General features: G+C 35.7%; 2 protein-coding genes across 2 annotated transcripts; both read right to left on the bottom strand.

Moving 5' to 3' along the window:
* Window positions 1-5,404: 5,404 nt before the first annotated feature.
* LOC129238037 (tectonic-like complex member Mks1) lies at window positions 5,405-6,964 on the bottom strand. Its single transcript, XM_054873073.1, has one exon. The coding sequence runs from the start codon at window positions 6,937-6,939 to the stop codon at window positions 5,455-5,457; it is 1,485 nt and encodes a 494-aa protein (XP_054729048.1). The 5' UTR covers window positions 6,940-6,964; the 3' UTR covers window positions 5,405-5,454.
* Window positions 6,965-13,552: 6,588 nt separating this feature from the next.
* LOC129238668 (G2/mitotic-specific cyclin-A-like) lies at window positions 13,553-16,713 on the bottom strand. The gene has a single exon (XM_054873769.1). The coding sequence runs from the start codon at window positions 16,279-16,281 to the stop codon at window positions 14,806-14,808; it is 1,476 nt and encodes a 491-aa protein (XP_054729744.1). The 5' UTR covers window positions 16,282-16,713; the 3' UTR covers window positions 13,553-14,805.
* Window positions 16,714-16,739: the final 26 nt, after the last annotated feature.

Raw genomic sequence — 16,739 nt, 5'->3', positions numbered from 1 at the left:
TTAGGCTTTCCGCTCCTTTTCACTACGGCATAGCATTTGAATGCTTTAAAAGCCACAGTAACAACGAATTTTGCCATTAAGTCACTCAACTATTCAAGGATAGAGAATAAGCCGGTGCCGTTTTGTTTACCATTGCCTATGCGCGTACGAATACGAATAAGCTCCTAATTAAGTGTATTCCTTTTCATTTATTTATCCATTTACTTATTCAGCCATTTGGGTTGTTCTGATTCGCCATTCTTCTCTACCTTTTGCCTGCTAATACTCGTATTTGTATTTCTAGGACAGATGTTTTTATAATCATTTCTACCAAAAAAAAAAAAAACAAATTAGCAATTGCGAAAAAAAAAATCGAGCGAAGTTACACAAAAATATGTATATGTGTAGCTTTTTTTTTAAATTAGTAGTTAAAAGCCAAAAATCAAATGTAAACAAGTAAACCAAAGTAATATTAAAGAAAGAAGCGGCATTTCTATTTACTTTCGTGCTCTTTTATACCATATTTATATATGCGCCAGGGGTGCCAGGGTATTATATTTTTAAGAGCCTGAGAACTTTTTTATTGTAATCTGTTAGATAATTTCATGGCATTTATTTTTTGGATATAATATCCGGCATATGACGCCGTATGGCGTCAATGGTGGCTGGAATATTGCAATACATCGATTGTTAAAGTAAAATTTGCGAAAAAAAAAATTTTTTTCATAAAATGTTAATATAATCCTTTAAGAATATGTCAAACAATTTTCAGAACGTAAATTTAAGTATTTCTTATACAGTCGAACTTCTCTACAGTGAACTTCCATATAATGAAGCTCTCCTTATAATGAACTGGTTTCGAAGACACTGCGTTTTCGTTCTACTTTCGGTGTATTTTTGTCTCCTTAAGCTAAATACAAGTTCAAATGTGTCAAATATGATGTATACCGCTATTTGCAAAAATTTTAACAACTTCCGTTAGGGTGATTAATTTTGCTCAGTTTTACACTTTAACTATTGCTTTTCCATGGATTCACAGCTGAATTGTCCCTTTTCAATTTATGGCCTGCTTGAATTTTTTTTGCTTGATTTTTTTGTATTTCATACCGTTTATTTATCAAACCCTTCCGTGAGCGAAAGGATAAATTCACTTAGCAAAAATATTAATAAAGAATCTATATCTATATATATAAAAAGAAGTTACATTTCCTTGGTAATCTTATAACTCAAGATCCGCTGAACCGATTGACACAAAAATTTTAGAGTTCTTTTCTATCTTTGAGGAGGTAGTTTGTGTGAAGTTTGATTGAAATCGGTGCAGACGTTCCTGAGTTATGACATTTTATGCTTATGAGCGTTTCTGTTGTACTGTTGTGGGTGTAAGTGTATTATGTTAATATTAATTTGCTGTCGTTGGAATTCAGTTTTTGCAAATATATTATATTTTATTGGTGATGAGAGTCGTGAATTAGATCAGCGCTGTGCAATTTCGACGAATACGAGAAGATCAATCGTGAATGATTTGCAAACAATGTTCCAGCAACACAATGAATTGGTGAAATTGTTCAAAGTGGCACTCGATCTGATGCCCACCGATGGCCACAAAATCATAATAAAAGCCGATAAAACACCAATTGGGAGCACGCCAGACGATTCAATGTACCAACGATTGATGAAGTAGCTATTGTTGTGGTTGGTGAACAGTTTCAGCCACGAGATATTGTTTTGTATCGTAGAAATGAGCAATTACAACGTATTTCAGAACTCCATCGCTGTTATGATGCATTGCAATACCCCATTTTGTTTTGGAGAGGGGACGATGGCTATCATATCAACATACCAATGATAAATCCAACAACTGGTACATACACATTTTATTTTTGTTTAAATATGATTTTTAAATAATTTTCATACGCTAATTAATTTTAGCATTGCAGGTCAAAAATCAACGAAAATCGTCAGTGCGATGAATTTTTATTCGTATCGATTGATGATTCGCCCTCAAGAAAACAATTTTATTTTGCGATGCAATCAACTTTCGCATCAATATATCGTCGATATGTACGCCAAAATTGAAAGTGAGCGATTCAATTTCATCCGTCACAGTCGAGCCCGATTGAGATCAGAGGAATACATACATTTGCGTGACGCAATAATCAATGATGCATTTATCGAATTGCAAGTCATTTTGGACGAAAATATAATAAAAAATTGCATGCTCCAGGAGCACCTGGAAAAACATTTTTAACTTCATTTATTTTAGCATAATTTATTTAGCGTAAAAAATTGAAATGGAAATTAAAGAATCAAAGTTTAATTACAAGTTTTTATCGGCTCTTTCATCTTACCTGTATATATGTAGGTGACCACCACAATCAAATTTTAAAAAGTACAGAAAAGGCTATTGTGACATCTTTAGAAAGTATGTTGAATGAAAAAAATCAACTAATTAACTATTTAAACATTTTACGAGTTCTATAAATAAAACTTAATATGAAAAATTTCTTGCGATATAAAAAAAAACATTTTATGTATGGTGGTGCGAAGCCCACTGGGTAATGCTAGTCTATATATGTATATAAAATGAAATGATGTTCGTTTGTACGCATTTTTTGGGCCGATACGAGGCCAATTTTATTCATTCTTTTTTCATATTATAGGGATCCACTAGGGGAAGGTTTTTAGCAAAAAAAAATTTCTTTTAAATATTTTTTTCATATAAAAAAAAGAAAAAATCAAAATATTGTACAAAACAAAACTTGCTCGATTCTTAGATTAAAGTAAGTTTCGAATCGACATTCATTTTATGTGTACAACTTTTTTGAATTTTTCGTTATTGTATACAGAAATTTCAAATGATTCGAATGAATTTTTTTTTTTTTTTTTATTTCTTCCATAAAATATTACACCTGTCGTTAGACAATAAGTAATTTGATTTACAAGAAGATGGAATGAGAGTGATATTGAAGGGCCAATGCCCCCAAGCTCATTTAGAAGAAATATATACATATTATTTAAAAACAAGTGGTTAATAAACAATGACATATACGATTAGTTGACAATTGATTACAAGGATTTTGCAGAATCTGTTAGTGTTTGACGGTTAAGCCGACTTTGGGTAGATTTTTCTTTATTTGGTAGTCTTCTCATCATAGGATTTGTATGCGTTAATAGTCTATTTATGTGTCTTCTGCTAGCGCTTTGTATTGTTTCATCAATAGTATCGATGTCAAGGTCGCGATGAATATCTGCGTTAGGTATGTACCAAGGTGCATTAGTTAAGGCCCTAAGTATTTATGAAAATAATGTTTCAATTCAATTGAGCAATGCTTTCTTTGACCAATTCTATGTGGAAATGAATGCGTTTGCAAACGATGTTTTCGGCTATGAACAAATGTTGGAATCGAATGAAAAAGGAAAGAAACGCGAAATGATAAAAAAAATTCTTGGAAAATTTAAAATGAATGGTGCTTCATTGGAAAAATTCAAAGGTAATAAGAACATACACAAGATAAAGTTAGAATTCGAATTTTTAGATTTATTTTGTTTATTTCTCATTTTTTCAGAAGTACACCACACAACAACTCATTCCAACTCTGATTTTGAAATCCTGTTGGAATTGGTGATCGATAATTTTGTCACTATAATGGTCAATGGAAATTTGCGTGTATCAGACCCTGCATATTATTTACCATATCAACTTTTTATGGAACATATGGACCAAATGAACACAAAAAAATAATTTAGTTTTGTTTTGATTTTTTGCAACATTTTGGTTTTCAGTTAATACAATAAAAACAATACTGTTTTTTCGTGAACACAAAATTCTAAATTTATTATGTTGTTTGTTTAGAATTTTTTTAGAAAAAAAGTAAATTTTTTGGTTTTGAGGAAATTTGTTTATTGTTGCTATTTGTGAAAGCGTAGATATTTGTAAGTATTTGACTATAATCCTAAAAGTTAATGGAATACCACTATGACACATAGAAAACATTTTTTCAAAGGGGTGTTTTTCGAAAATTATAAAAAAAATTGTTTTCAAAAATTTTGAAGAAATAAAGTAAAATAAAAAAATTTCGAAAGCATGAAATTTTTTCAAAACCAAATTTTCCTCAAAAAGATAAAAGAAATTTCTTCGAAGAGGTGTTTTTCTAAAATTACAAAAAAAAAAAAATTTCAAAAATTTTAAACAAATAAAATAAAATAAAACTTTTTCAAGGGTATGAAATTTTTTCAAAACAAAATTTTCTGAAAACCAAACAAAATTAAAAAAACATGGTGTTTTCAAAGCATTTCATATTCCACTATTAATAGAGAATACATTTTTTCGAGGGGGTGTTTTTCAAAGCGGAAAAAAATCTTTTTTAACAAATCAATTTAAACTTTTACAAAAGTATGAAATTTTTTCAAGAACAAAATTTTCTCAAAAACGTTAAATTAAAAAAAAAATAGTTTTTTCAAAATATTTAATTTTCAGCAATTAACTGAGAAGAAATTTGTTAGAGCGAAGTGTTTTTCAAAACTTCAAAAAACACTTTTTAACCAAAAAAAATAAACCTTTTTTCAAAAACAACTGGAATGATAACATTGCCTAACAATTTCTGCACTTTTGCACAGTCTAAAGAGGCATTGATACAGAGTGTATTTCCAAACATAGTTCAACATTACAAAAACCATGATTGGCTCAGCGAAAGAGCAATTTTAGCTGGGAAAAATAAGGACGTCAATGATATAAATTCAGCTATTTTAGATCAAATACCTGGTGACATAGTTGCGTATAAGTCAATGGACACTTTTACTGATCAAGATGAGGTCGTAAATTATCCAACTGAATTCTTAAACTCACTCGATTTGCCAGGGTTACCACCTCATAATTTACGATTAAAAATTGGAGCACCGATTATTATGCTGCGCAATAGTAATGTGCCCCGACTTTGCAACGGTACCAGACTCGCTGTGAAGAAGCTAATGGGTAACGTTATCGAAGCAACAATTTTGAAAGGGAAGTACAAAGGAGAATACATTTTGATACCCTGAATTCCACTGATTCCGGCGGATTTACCATTCGATTTCAAACGTTTGCAGTTCCCTATTCGCCTTGCCTTCGCTATGAGAATTAATAAGGCGCAAGGACAGTCTCTACAAATGTGCGGTATTAATTTAGAATACCCAATTTTTTCTCATGGACAATTGTATGTAGCTTGCTCACGAGTTGGCAAACCATCGTCATTATTCACGCGAAAGATGGAAAAACCAAAAACGTTGTCTACCAAAAAGTGTTACAATAAAGTTCGAATGAAATTGTATCAAAGAATTTGCTTTGTTTCGTATTAATTTTATTCTCTTTCAGCAAATCATTGATTTTATCGTCTAGCGAAGCTAGCGAGGGTACGCTAGTTTTTTATAAAATCCAATTTTATGGTTGTTTTATATAAAAGTATTTTATTCGCTTCCTCCAATTTCATATCTTAAAAATCACTGTAACACCACAGCCTCCAGACGTCTGCGCGCCTCGCGGTATGCCAGCATTATATCATCCAAGGTCATTCCGCTCGTGCGATTCGCACACGGTTGCAGCAGTTCACAGTTGCGTTGCGTGAAACGTTGACAGATAAGGTCAAGCTGTCCCGTGCTTTCCATACGACAACCATAGCGACATTGCAGCGGTGCATCCTCGCTCGTATCTGTGTAGTACCGCATAAAATCAAATTTTCGGCGACCGCCAATCAAGTAGCGCGACAACGACTCCAGTAGGCCTTCAGCTGGTCGCAAACACTGCAACTTCACCGAGTTCCAGCCGGCCAGAAGATAGGTGGAATAGTGCGCATAGCCCTCGACACGTTCACGCGCCCAACTGTCGATGGAAATGAGTTCGAAGTAGATATGCAGCAAGTGGACAGGATTGAATTCCTCTTCGCAGAGCAGTGTCAATTGCCAATTGTATCCGAAGTAGCACTCGTTATTACCGTGAGCGGGCGAGCTGGCGTGCGTGCTGGCATGCAATATACCCTCCTCCAGTAACGTGTGCGCCGGCAATTGGATGTGGTAGCGCGCATGTATGTTGTCATAGCTGAAACCGCTGGCTGAACGCAATTCAAATAGCAGAGAAACGCGCGTGGTGCGCTTTGGCGGCATGGCGAACAAGGCGCTTAAGTCACGCTCCCCCTGCCAGTGCGTGGCCAATTCGGGTAGTTGCAAGAAATGCACCGGATTGGCAATGTGTCTGCGCTGAGAGACATTGCGGATGGCGTAGGCGTACAAATGGCGATAATCCGTGTCGATTTCTAGGTAATAGGGATTCGCTTCGAAGTCGTTGAAGTCAGGATAGATGTGTAATTGCCGCATTAGTGGCTGCCAGGCCAGCGAAAGCAGCTGTGTGTCTGGTGAAATGGCAGCATAGACATACATTAGCTGCAGCGCCTCCGTCATGGGGACAGGCTGTTGTACAGTTTTGCCGACACTCGCCGTTTGCAATGCCTTCTCGGGCCTGAAGTGGTCCTCATGCACGTAGGTGAATATCTCGCCCCAGCGCTGTTGGCATGCGTTCGCTGCTTTTCTTGACTTTTTGTGGCGTTTATTTTTCTGACTACGTTTGCTGACATCGCCAGGTGCTGTGCCCCCGCTTGATGCTTCTGTTGGCATACCGTCTGCCAATAGCCACTGATGGTACTTTTTGTGTGTGTCGGTAATGCAATTGCGTTCATCTTTATAGTATTCTACTTCGCTGGGGCTGAGTAACTTTTGTTGCCAGCGAATGCGTGTGACGGTGGTCACATTGTCCACCTGCTCGAAACGTTCACCTTTTTTCACAGCACTTTTGCTCGCGTTGTTCTGATTGGGTTCAAATTTTGGCAGCGTTAACAAGGAGTTGACATGCCGAAAATGCACTTCCAATTCCAGGCACTCAATACTATCACGAATGTTATAAATGCCGGTGTGTTTGGGAAATTCTTGAAACATCTTTCCTGTGGAAAAACTATGCAAAATCTAAATATTTTAATCCCGGCTATTTGACGTCTATTATTATTTTGTTTACAATTAACGTCTCCCTTGGTAACGATTTTTCGCTACCTCAAACGCGTACTCTGGCGAGTAAAATATTTTCGGTGTACTAAGCAACAAACGCCGGATAACGGAAGAGCGCCATCTCACTGAACCAGCGTAGTGGTAGGTGTGTATGGCGTCACCTATCGTACGCTCGCCGTTATTTCACGCAACACGCGACACCCTGTGGCTTGCTATCCCATTTCCCACCGTGCGTGGATAATACAGAGAACGTTAAATACATTAACGTTCTCTGGATAATAAAAGCGGAGAATGTTAATGGAATGAGAAGGCAGAGAATGTTAAATAAAGTACTAACAGCAGAGAATGTTAATGGCAGAGAATGTTAATGGAATGAGAAGGCAGAGAATGTTAAATAACTTTTTTTCGAGTGAGAGAATGTTAATGGAATGAGAACGAGCAAATGTTACTGCTAACTAGCTAACTTAACAGAGAATGTTAATGGACATTCAAATGTTCCAGAACACAACCAAAACACATGCCTCAACATGCGTATGTCGTCCACACCCAAAATCTAAGCCACCGACTACAAAAACAAAATACATTCGTAGACGCAGTCGCAGCGGTCATGATTCTTTTAGTCGCGACAGCGCTGAACAATTTAGAATATTATATGGTACAAAAACAAGAAATGCATTCACAAGTTCGAGGTCATATTTCTAGGAGCAAAGTACTTTCATTCATAAAACGAGCCGTCCATATGTCAATTTTCGCGACCATTCGAAAATAGTCAATATTCCAATATTTCGGGTAGAATTATTTGCCAATATTTGGTAAATCTTGAATTTATGGCATGTCGAGTGGCCGCGGCTCCGTATGTACATATGTATGCACCCTTATATGTATGTAAATATGTCTTCTAACTGTTCGACAGTCGCGAGTTAGATTCCTTGAACAATTCCAGTGAATCACACATTTCTGTCCGCAAAACCGCATATGTGTACCCTATGATCAAAAAGTACCGGGAACGTTTAAATAAAACAAAAGGGAGTTAAATTTCAGGCAAATTTATTTTATCTCCTTCAAAATATGACCCGCCTGAAGCAACACACATGTGCCAACGTTTAACCCAGTCCTCCATGCGCCCCTGGTAGGCCGACGAAGGGATGGCCTTCAGCTCCTTCGTTGCATTCTCTTTGATCTCTTTGATCGGTGCGTTGGCGCGTTATCATCATGCAAAATCCAAGAATTGTTTGCTCACATTTCCGGCCGTTTGCAACATACAGCATCTCTCCCAAAGGCTTCAAAACGAATAAATAATATTCTTTATTAACTGTCTGGCCCGATGGAAGGTATTAATAGGGCACTATGCCTTGGCAATCGAAAAAAATATGTATACGCGTTTGGCTTTTTGGATGGATATTAGAATATTTTTTCGTCAATATGTGTTTGTAAGTAGTTCAGATTCGACTGAAGAGATTAAATACATACATACATATATGATTGCATATTCATATGCATTGCCCTTATGGATATTTTACATATAAATCAGTTCAAAAGCAGTATGAATAATTTTATATAGAAAATAAATTTCTAAATAACAGATACAGTAGACTCGCGGTTGAGGGAACCCCAGATTGAGGAACTACTCGGTTGAGGGGACCACAAAAATTCTTTCATTGAGTATTCTGTAGAGGGAGCCTTCAATCTAATAAGTACCGAGTAGACGGAACCTCAAAATTTTTATGCAATTTCAGTTATTGTACAGTTATGTTAGACTGCGCATACAAAACAAAATCTGAAATTATACAACAGCTCGATAAAGGCTTTACATTAAGGGGGTGGTAGGGTTTAGCGCTAAAAAAAAAACACTTTATGGCTTAAGATACTTTAATAAAATCAGTTGCATGTTATTGTACATCTTTTCAATAAGTTTTTAAAAAATATTAATAATAAAATATTGACAAATAAGCCCATGACAGAGTTTTTTTGGAGATATGTTTTTCGAGAGGTGCTCAGCGGTGCCAATCGGCATTCGTCGCAGAATCATCTGAAACCAAAAAAGTCGAATTTTTCAGTTAAAGTATGACGTAATACCAAATCGACCATATCACGAATAAAAAATGGCAAAAGAAAGATTTTAAAAGCACCGACAGCGTGCAGCATTAAACGGAAGTCCCTGAAGAAGGGTGAGTTTGCTAATATGGAAACTAAGCTATATAAATGGTTCATCACTCAAAAAGTCGATACATTCCAATATCTGGAAACCTTGTTAAAGAAAAAGCTAAAGAACTGCATGCAAAAATTTATGGAAATGGAAGTGGCTTTAACGCAAGTTCGGGCTGGCTAAATGGATTCAAAGCTAGATTTGGAATTAGATTGTTGAAAATTTGCGGTGAAAAACTGTCTTCTGATCAAGAAGCAGTGCCAGTATTCAAGGGGCTAAAAAATGATTTACAGTTGGATGAAATCCAGGTTAACAATGCTGACGAAACTGGATTATTTTGGAAATTACTGCCAGACAAAACATACGTTAGCTCAAATGAAAAAAATGCGTGCAGAAGAAAAAGTGAAAAGGCGCGAGTCACAGTTTTAGTGTGCACTAATGCAACTGGAAAACACAAATTAAAGCCATTAGTAATAGGTCAAGCCAAAAAACCACGATCATTCAGAAATTTTCAACTTCCGTTGAACTACAGGTGCTCAAAAAGAGCATTGATGACTGCGGACATTTTCGAAGAATGGTTCCACAATTCCTTTGTGCCAGAGGTAAATTAAATTATTAAATAATAAATTGAACTAAATAATTTTTTTTTTTGTTTTTTAGGTTACCACATTCAATTTTCGTTTTATATAAATATGTCACCAAATGTAACACCCCTTCTCCAGCCGATGGACCAGAATGTAATAAGGTTAACCAAGTTGCACTATAGAACATATTTATTAAAATCAGCTATTGGTAAAGACGAAATAGCCGACTTTTTAAAAAAAATTACTTTGAAAGATGCCATTTGCCTTTTGACCCAAGTATGGCAAAAAGTCGATGCTGACGTTATTAAAAAATGCTGGTGTCCATTACTTGACTAAAAAAATCCGATAGACAATGATGAGTGTATCGAGGATGATGTGCCTCTCAGTGTTTTAAGACAGCAGATAGTTGCACAACAACATTCTGAATTTGAAGAATTACTCAATTTAACTGAAACAGCATTTCCACAGGTAAAAAACACAATCATTACAGTTACACGTGCACTTAACATGCCATATTTTTTTTTATTTCAGTCAAACCTAAGTGTCAACGAACTAAGAATATAAACAGGAATAGATGACAATTGCGCTAATGGTACTGAGGGCGTTATCGATGATGTTAATCAACCTGTTGAGGCATCTGATGAGGATGAGGATGAGCATGACGAAATAAACGGCGACAAGTGTACAATAGAGCCAGCTGAAGCCATTAAAATTATTGACAAAACAATCCATTGGCCCGAACACAATACCAACTCGCTCGAACATATCATTTTTCTTAACAATATCAGGGATATTGCAGTGAAAAATTACTGGAAGTTAAGAAAAAACAATGTACTAAATATATTGGACTTCTTTAAATAATATGTTTTTGTTATATGAAATAAATACACTCACTGCACAAACTATGTACCTCTACCTTGCATACAATAGTATTAATAAAATATTTATAATCCGCCTACTTCTGTACATGTATAATTTCAATCTCAATTGAAGGGAAAGTCTGGGTTGAGGGGAATAGCCCTTGCACGAATTAGTTCCCTCAACCCCGAGTCTACTGTATTAGAAAAACCTGAATACACTATTCTAAATCAATTCTAATTAAACCAAATACAAAAAATTTAAGAAAAATATTGAACAAAGAAAAGTGTATAGAGGACTTGAACATGAGTCAAATACGGAACGATGTATCACACCTATGACATGTCTTTTATGCCTGCGCTAATCTATAATGGTTAATTTACCTTTCTAAATCGGCCATTTATTCGATTCGCTATTTTATATGCATACATTTTGCGTTCGTTGAAAGTTTGTCTGCATATTTATATACATACATACATATGTACGTATGTATTCGTGTATGCGCGTTTGGCTTTCTGGACGGATATTAGAATGATATTTTGTCATCAATATAGCTTAGATTTGATTAAAGAGATTAAATATATGCATCTTATATGTGTGTACATATGAACTATTTTATACCGAAAAGAAATTTCTAAATATCAAATTCAAAAAAACCTAAAACGCTATTTTAAAGCAATCATAATTAAAAAAAAAAACTCAAAAATTTTACCAAACTTTTCTGGTTTTAATTGTAAAAAAGAAATCGTGCAAGGAAAAACGTATGACTATTCAGAACTTGAACCTGGATTAAATACGCGCCTCAAACACCATGCGAACAATACCGTCGACTTTAGCATCTGCACCATGAATTGACTGCTTGCGCATCTTTCCCAATCGCAAATTCATTCGCTTCGCTGTGAGCATGAAATAAGCGAGTCTCGTTCCCACTCTTCCTTTGAGGGTAGGAGAGTCGTGAGGGCGGAAAGCTCCGAAGTGCCAGCCAGGATTTTGCCGTGACCATAGCTCTTATTTGACCACTTACTTAGAGTGTTCAGCCTTATTGCCTGCAGATTTACCGGCAGGAAGTTTAATGCCGCATATAATGCTTTCGATGGTGCGATTGACACCACGCCAGTTATGAGAACAGATGCTAGTCTTTGAACCTTGTCAAGTTTTTTGATGTTCACACCCTTCTCAAGGGCATTCCACCATATTACAATACCATAGTAGAGAATAGACCTAACCACTGTTGTGCACAGTCAGTATATTATTCTGGTTTCCAGTCCCCATTTCTTTCCAATTAGCCTTCCGCAGGAGTACAATGCCATCATAGATTTGCGTACTCTATCTGCGACTGTGAGCCCCCAATTTAGGCTCCCATCCAGTACAAGTCCTAGATATTTCGTCTTTTCTGTTACTCTAAGTGGTTTCTCTCCTAGGAATATGTGTTTAAGAGGAGGTGTTTTATGGGGGGAGATACATGTAAAATGTTGAAAAAAAAATTTTTTTTTCCCATAATATGTTAGTATAGACCTTTCAGAATATGTTACCAAATTTTTAGAACATAATTTTCAGTATTTCTCATATTATAGAGCGTAAACCGTGACAACTCAATTCTTTGCCTTCGAGCTCTGGGACTTTTTAGTCACGTTTTTCTCAAAACTATATTTCTCGGATTGGCGTACACGATAACTCGAAAAGTTATTGACCGATCTTCCTGAAATTTTGCACACATCTTTCTAATGATATTACTTTCTATGTGAACCTACAAGTTTCCAACAATTTTTTGAGAAAATAATTTTTTTAGAGCAAAACAACATGAAAAATTAGGGCCAAAATTCATTTTATTTTTTTTAAGCATTGTATTTCGTGAATTTTTAATTTTTTTTAATTTTTTTAGGTTCACCAACAAATTATGACATTAATAAACACAAAAATGTTTGTTTTTTGGTTTTCAGATCACTAGAAACGATGCTAGAATGCCCGCCGATTAAAAAGCCTCGCTCCGACCTTCACAGGAAGAATTTCACGTATACCCGCCATTTTAAATTATTATAATCAAAACATTTTTTTTGTATTATTTTAATATTTAAACAAAATACATGCCAATTTTTAAAAACATATAATGACTCTTTAATAAAAAAAAATAAATCACAAACATCAAGGAAATTTAAGCATTTACATGTATCTCCCCCCTTATGTTGCATGCTAAATAGTATCAGCTCCCTTATTTTCGGTATTCACTTCAAGTCCTCGAATTTTACACCAAAGTGATAGTCTGTTGAGAGATCTTTGTTGAAGATCGCATAATGTTGGAAGTTGTTTCCTCCGAGATTATTATAACAATATCATCGGCATATGAGATTATTTTCCCTCCCCCGTTCCCACGACAGTCGGTTCTACGTAACCGGAACGACCCGGATTTATATCCGGCCAAGGACTGTCACTTCAACAGCATTCCTCGTATACGAGTATGCACGGGGAATGTTATGCTGCTACAACAACAACAACAACATTATTTTCCCTCACATATTTGTCCAAGTTCTTGAAGAAGATTATTGACAATTAAGTTCCACAGAAGTGGAGAGCTTACCCCACTTTGAGGTGTACCCCTGATTGGAAATTTCTTAGTGATTGTGTCTCTCAGATTCGCGCTTATCATTCGTCCAGTTAGCATTCGTTCTATAAACGAAACTAGCGCACTGTTTACTCACATTTCCGTTAGCAAATTTGTAATTGCTTCCAGATATATATTATTGAAGGCACCCTCGATGTCTAGACAGGCAACGAGGGTGTACTTCTTATAGTGAAGGGATTTCTCAACCGTGTCAACTAGCGCATGGAGCGCTGTTTCCACTGACTTGCCTTTGCTTCATGCAAGTTGGGACGTTGTTAGCTAGTTGCTAACTTTTCCTTTGATATCGTTTGCAGATGAATCGTTCGTGCAGTTCATCGTTCGAGAGAGATGATTAGACTGTTTATTTTACATATTTGACTGAATATATTTATTATTTAAAAAATATTATATTATTATTATATATGTTATACAGCGTTTTTATACCATAGCTAGCATTATATGTATGTATACACCTCAGTGCAGTTGCTTTGTTTATTACAATATTATTTTTTGATAAGCAAAATATTCTAAACAGAGCCAAAAATTTTAAATTATTGTATTACACGATCGGTTGTGTCCAAGCACCGAATGCCATAACCAAACCGCGTGGCCAAATCATACTACCAAAGCTGTATAGTAAACATTTTCAAAGATCAAGCCTATGCAAATCGCTTGCCAACATTGGACCAACTCGCAAAATTTTTACTAGTGAGATTATTCATAGATAATCTAGAAAAAGTTCAACGCATATTACAAGCATTCAATGTTTTATACTGTATGCCAGAACTCTTAAAGATATTATCTTAGTGGACATATGTACCTCTTTTGCGACATTACATAAATATGTGTAATTTTGTATACGAATTACAGTATCTAATAAGCTCATATTTTGTTTACCAAACCGGATTACTAATCCTTTGTGGATTTTTAAAATCGTTAATATGTAGTATAGTAAAATCGTATAAAAGGACAAAAATATAAATAACAACTTATAATAAAAATAAAAACTTACAGTTAAAAATCAAGACAAACTACTTCATTAGATATTTCGGATAAGGATTGGCGGGAACAATTAAAAATTGTTTTGTTTTTAATGAAGAAACCGTTGACGGTTGTTCGTAATGACTCCACAAGTAAATACATACAAAGAATGGATAAATTATTATACTCAAGCAAACGTTTCACAGTTTGTATACAAATCGCGTGAATTATAAGTAAATATGATTGACGTAGTTGCATACTTATTTTTCACATTTTCTGAAATAACTTTTATATGAAATGACTTTTATTAGCCGACCTAATACTCGTGTTTTACAGCTTTAACTTTTACTGCAGAGGATTTTTTATTTAAGTATGTTAATATACCATTTGAATTCTCTATATATTTTTGTCTTGCGACTACAGCAATCATATATGTATAAGTTTAATTTTCAAAATTAAAGTTTTACGACCTGAGAAAATATGCTTGAATTGGAAATTTAGCCAACCCTTAACACAAACACAAAAATATAAGAGGAAATATAAAATATGAACAAGTACTATTAAGCGTTTCTCAACAAACTCGAAAAACTTTTAAAGTAGGTATTGAGATGTGTCCGCTCATCTGATTTGGATCAATTGAACATCAGAGAGATCGTCCGCCGTATATGTTCGTTATTTGTCCTCGATGCGGCCTTTTCGTCTATTTCTTCCCTTCTAATTTCTTGCAATTCATTGTTTTTGCGTAAAATAAGTTCAAATGCTGCTTCATCCAGTTCAATAGGTTTGATTGTTGATACCTTTTTATACTTATCGGCCTTGTATTTTTCTTGTATAGCCTGTTGCGGTAGTTTTGTAGCAGCATTATGCGATTTACACAGATGCAGGAGTACTTCTTTAAGGTCTTCTAAAGAGTACGTTGTTAATTCTTTCAATTCAACTGTCCAAATCGTGTAATCCAACAGATGTCTTGCCAATGCATGGGCAGCAGCAGATATCAACGACGGTAGGAAACGTAAATAGGGATCGGCTTCCAGAAGTGACAATTCACAAATATATTGAGTCAGAAATTTGAGCTTGTCTGTCATGTCTAGCAGCGTAGCATAAGTGTTCACAAACACGAAAGCCGTCGGTGTGCACAAATCAAATGCTAAAATTTTCAAAATAATCTGTTCCATGCGTAAAACTTGTGCTTTGTTGTAGGTATCATCTGTAATGAACACGAATTCACCGACATCTGGTGGGTAAATTTCCTCATATTTCGATGCAATGAACATGGCTGCTGTACCAACCAGTTGCAATTTGCTGCGCACTACTGACATTTGGCTAAGGAAACGATCAATATACGATACGGATAGGTATAAAGTTTCTGTATCCAAATTGTACTCCTCGGACACTTCTACCAGCCAATCCACGAGTATTGTGCGCATTGAATGATTAATATCAGCCTGGCGACGCATATAGTACGGTTTAGGTCGACGCTTCTTTTCACTTTCAAGGAAATATTCTAAGATATTTCTTTGGTATTCCACAACTTCGAAGAAACGTTGTCGATCATTACGAGGAATGAGGAGGCGTCGTTTTCGTTCCTCCTCTTCGGTAGTTAAATCAGCGACTTTTTTGTCGTCATTGTCATCCTCAAACACATCGGATTGTTGAGTAATACCAGCTAGGGAACGATCAACGGACATCGGCGAAAGCACCTCGGACACAGACATTGGCGTAGATTCAAAAACGCATTCATCGTCAGCGTAAACCAGCGAAGCATCACTAAAGTTATTTTTATTAGTTGCCGCTGCTGCTAATATTACGGTATTATCATTGTGTATTTGTGCATTCCCAACCTCTCGAAATGCCACTTTGCTACCCACCATACCACCAGCTGTCTTGCGCTCATGTCCGTTATTTGAATTTGCATTTAGCACTGCCATGTTAGTGCGCCGCATACCGTCAATCTGATTTCCCTTAACTGGCAGAATGGCACCTCCAAGTACAGAAGGCTGAAAGGGATTCACTCTATTACCGCCGGTACCCAGAGTTTTTTCTTTTAATACCGCAGCCATTTGTGGATTCTCCTTCTCTGCATCTTGATCGATGTGGAATGTGGCCATAATGAAATTATCCTTTTTTTTATGTACTGCTAGTTTTTGCCTCTCTTTCCCCCTTGTGATCGATTCAAAGCGGAATTCGTGTGCTGCTTTTGTCGCTTCAATTTCGACAAATGTCGATTTAATTTACGTCGACTGCTTAAATTTCTGGTATCACTTAACTCCGTAAAACTTTTTGAATTATATGGTCACCACGCTATTTCCGAACTGCAGTTAAATAAATGGATATTTCATTCGCCACTGCGCTGCCTTATTATTGAAGTATAACTTGCGGTGACCGGTTAATTTAATTAACATGTATACACCGGTGAATTTCTCACTCGACAAACTTAATTCTTTCTTCTTTATTTCTTCATTCGTCAGTGAAATTATTTTTAAAATTTGCGCCAAGATGAATAAATCCACCCCGAGCACAAGCAAAACCAGTCATTTTGACTTTGTTCAAATCTACGGCGAAAAAC

Source organism: Anastrepha obliqua, chromosome 2 (assembly GCF_027943255.1).
Source record: "Anastrepha obliqua isolate idAnaObli1 chromosome 2, idAnaObli1_1.0, whole genome shotgun sequence".
NCBI classification, from domain to species: Eukaryota; Metazoa; Arthropoda; class Insecta; order Diptera; family Tephritidae; genus Anastrepha; species Anastrepha obliqua.
Note: the sequence above shows the minus strand (reverse complement) of the source record. Positions and strands in the feature narration are given on the sequence as shown.

What these genes read in the sequence shown, in the direction of transcription:
- LOC129238037 (XM_054873073.1), bottom strand. Translation starts at nt 6,939, where the DNA reads ATGTTTCAAGAATTTCCCAAACACACCGGCATTTATAACATTCGTGAT.
- LOC129238668 (XM_054873769.1), bottom strand. Translation starts at nt 16,281, where the DNA reads ATGGCCACATTCCACATCGATCAAGATGCAGAGAAGGAGAATCCACAA.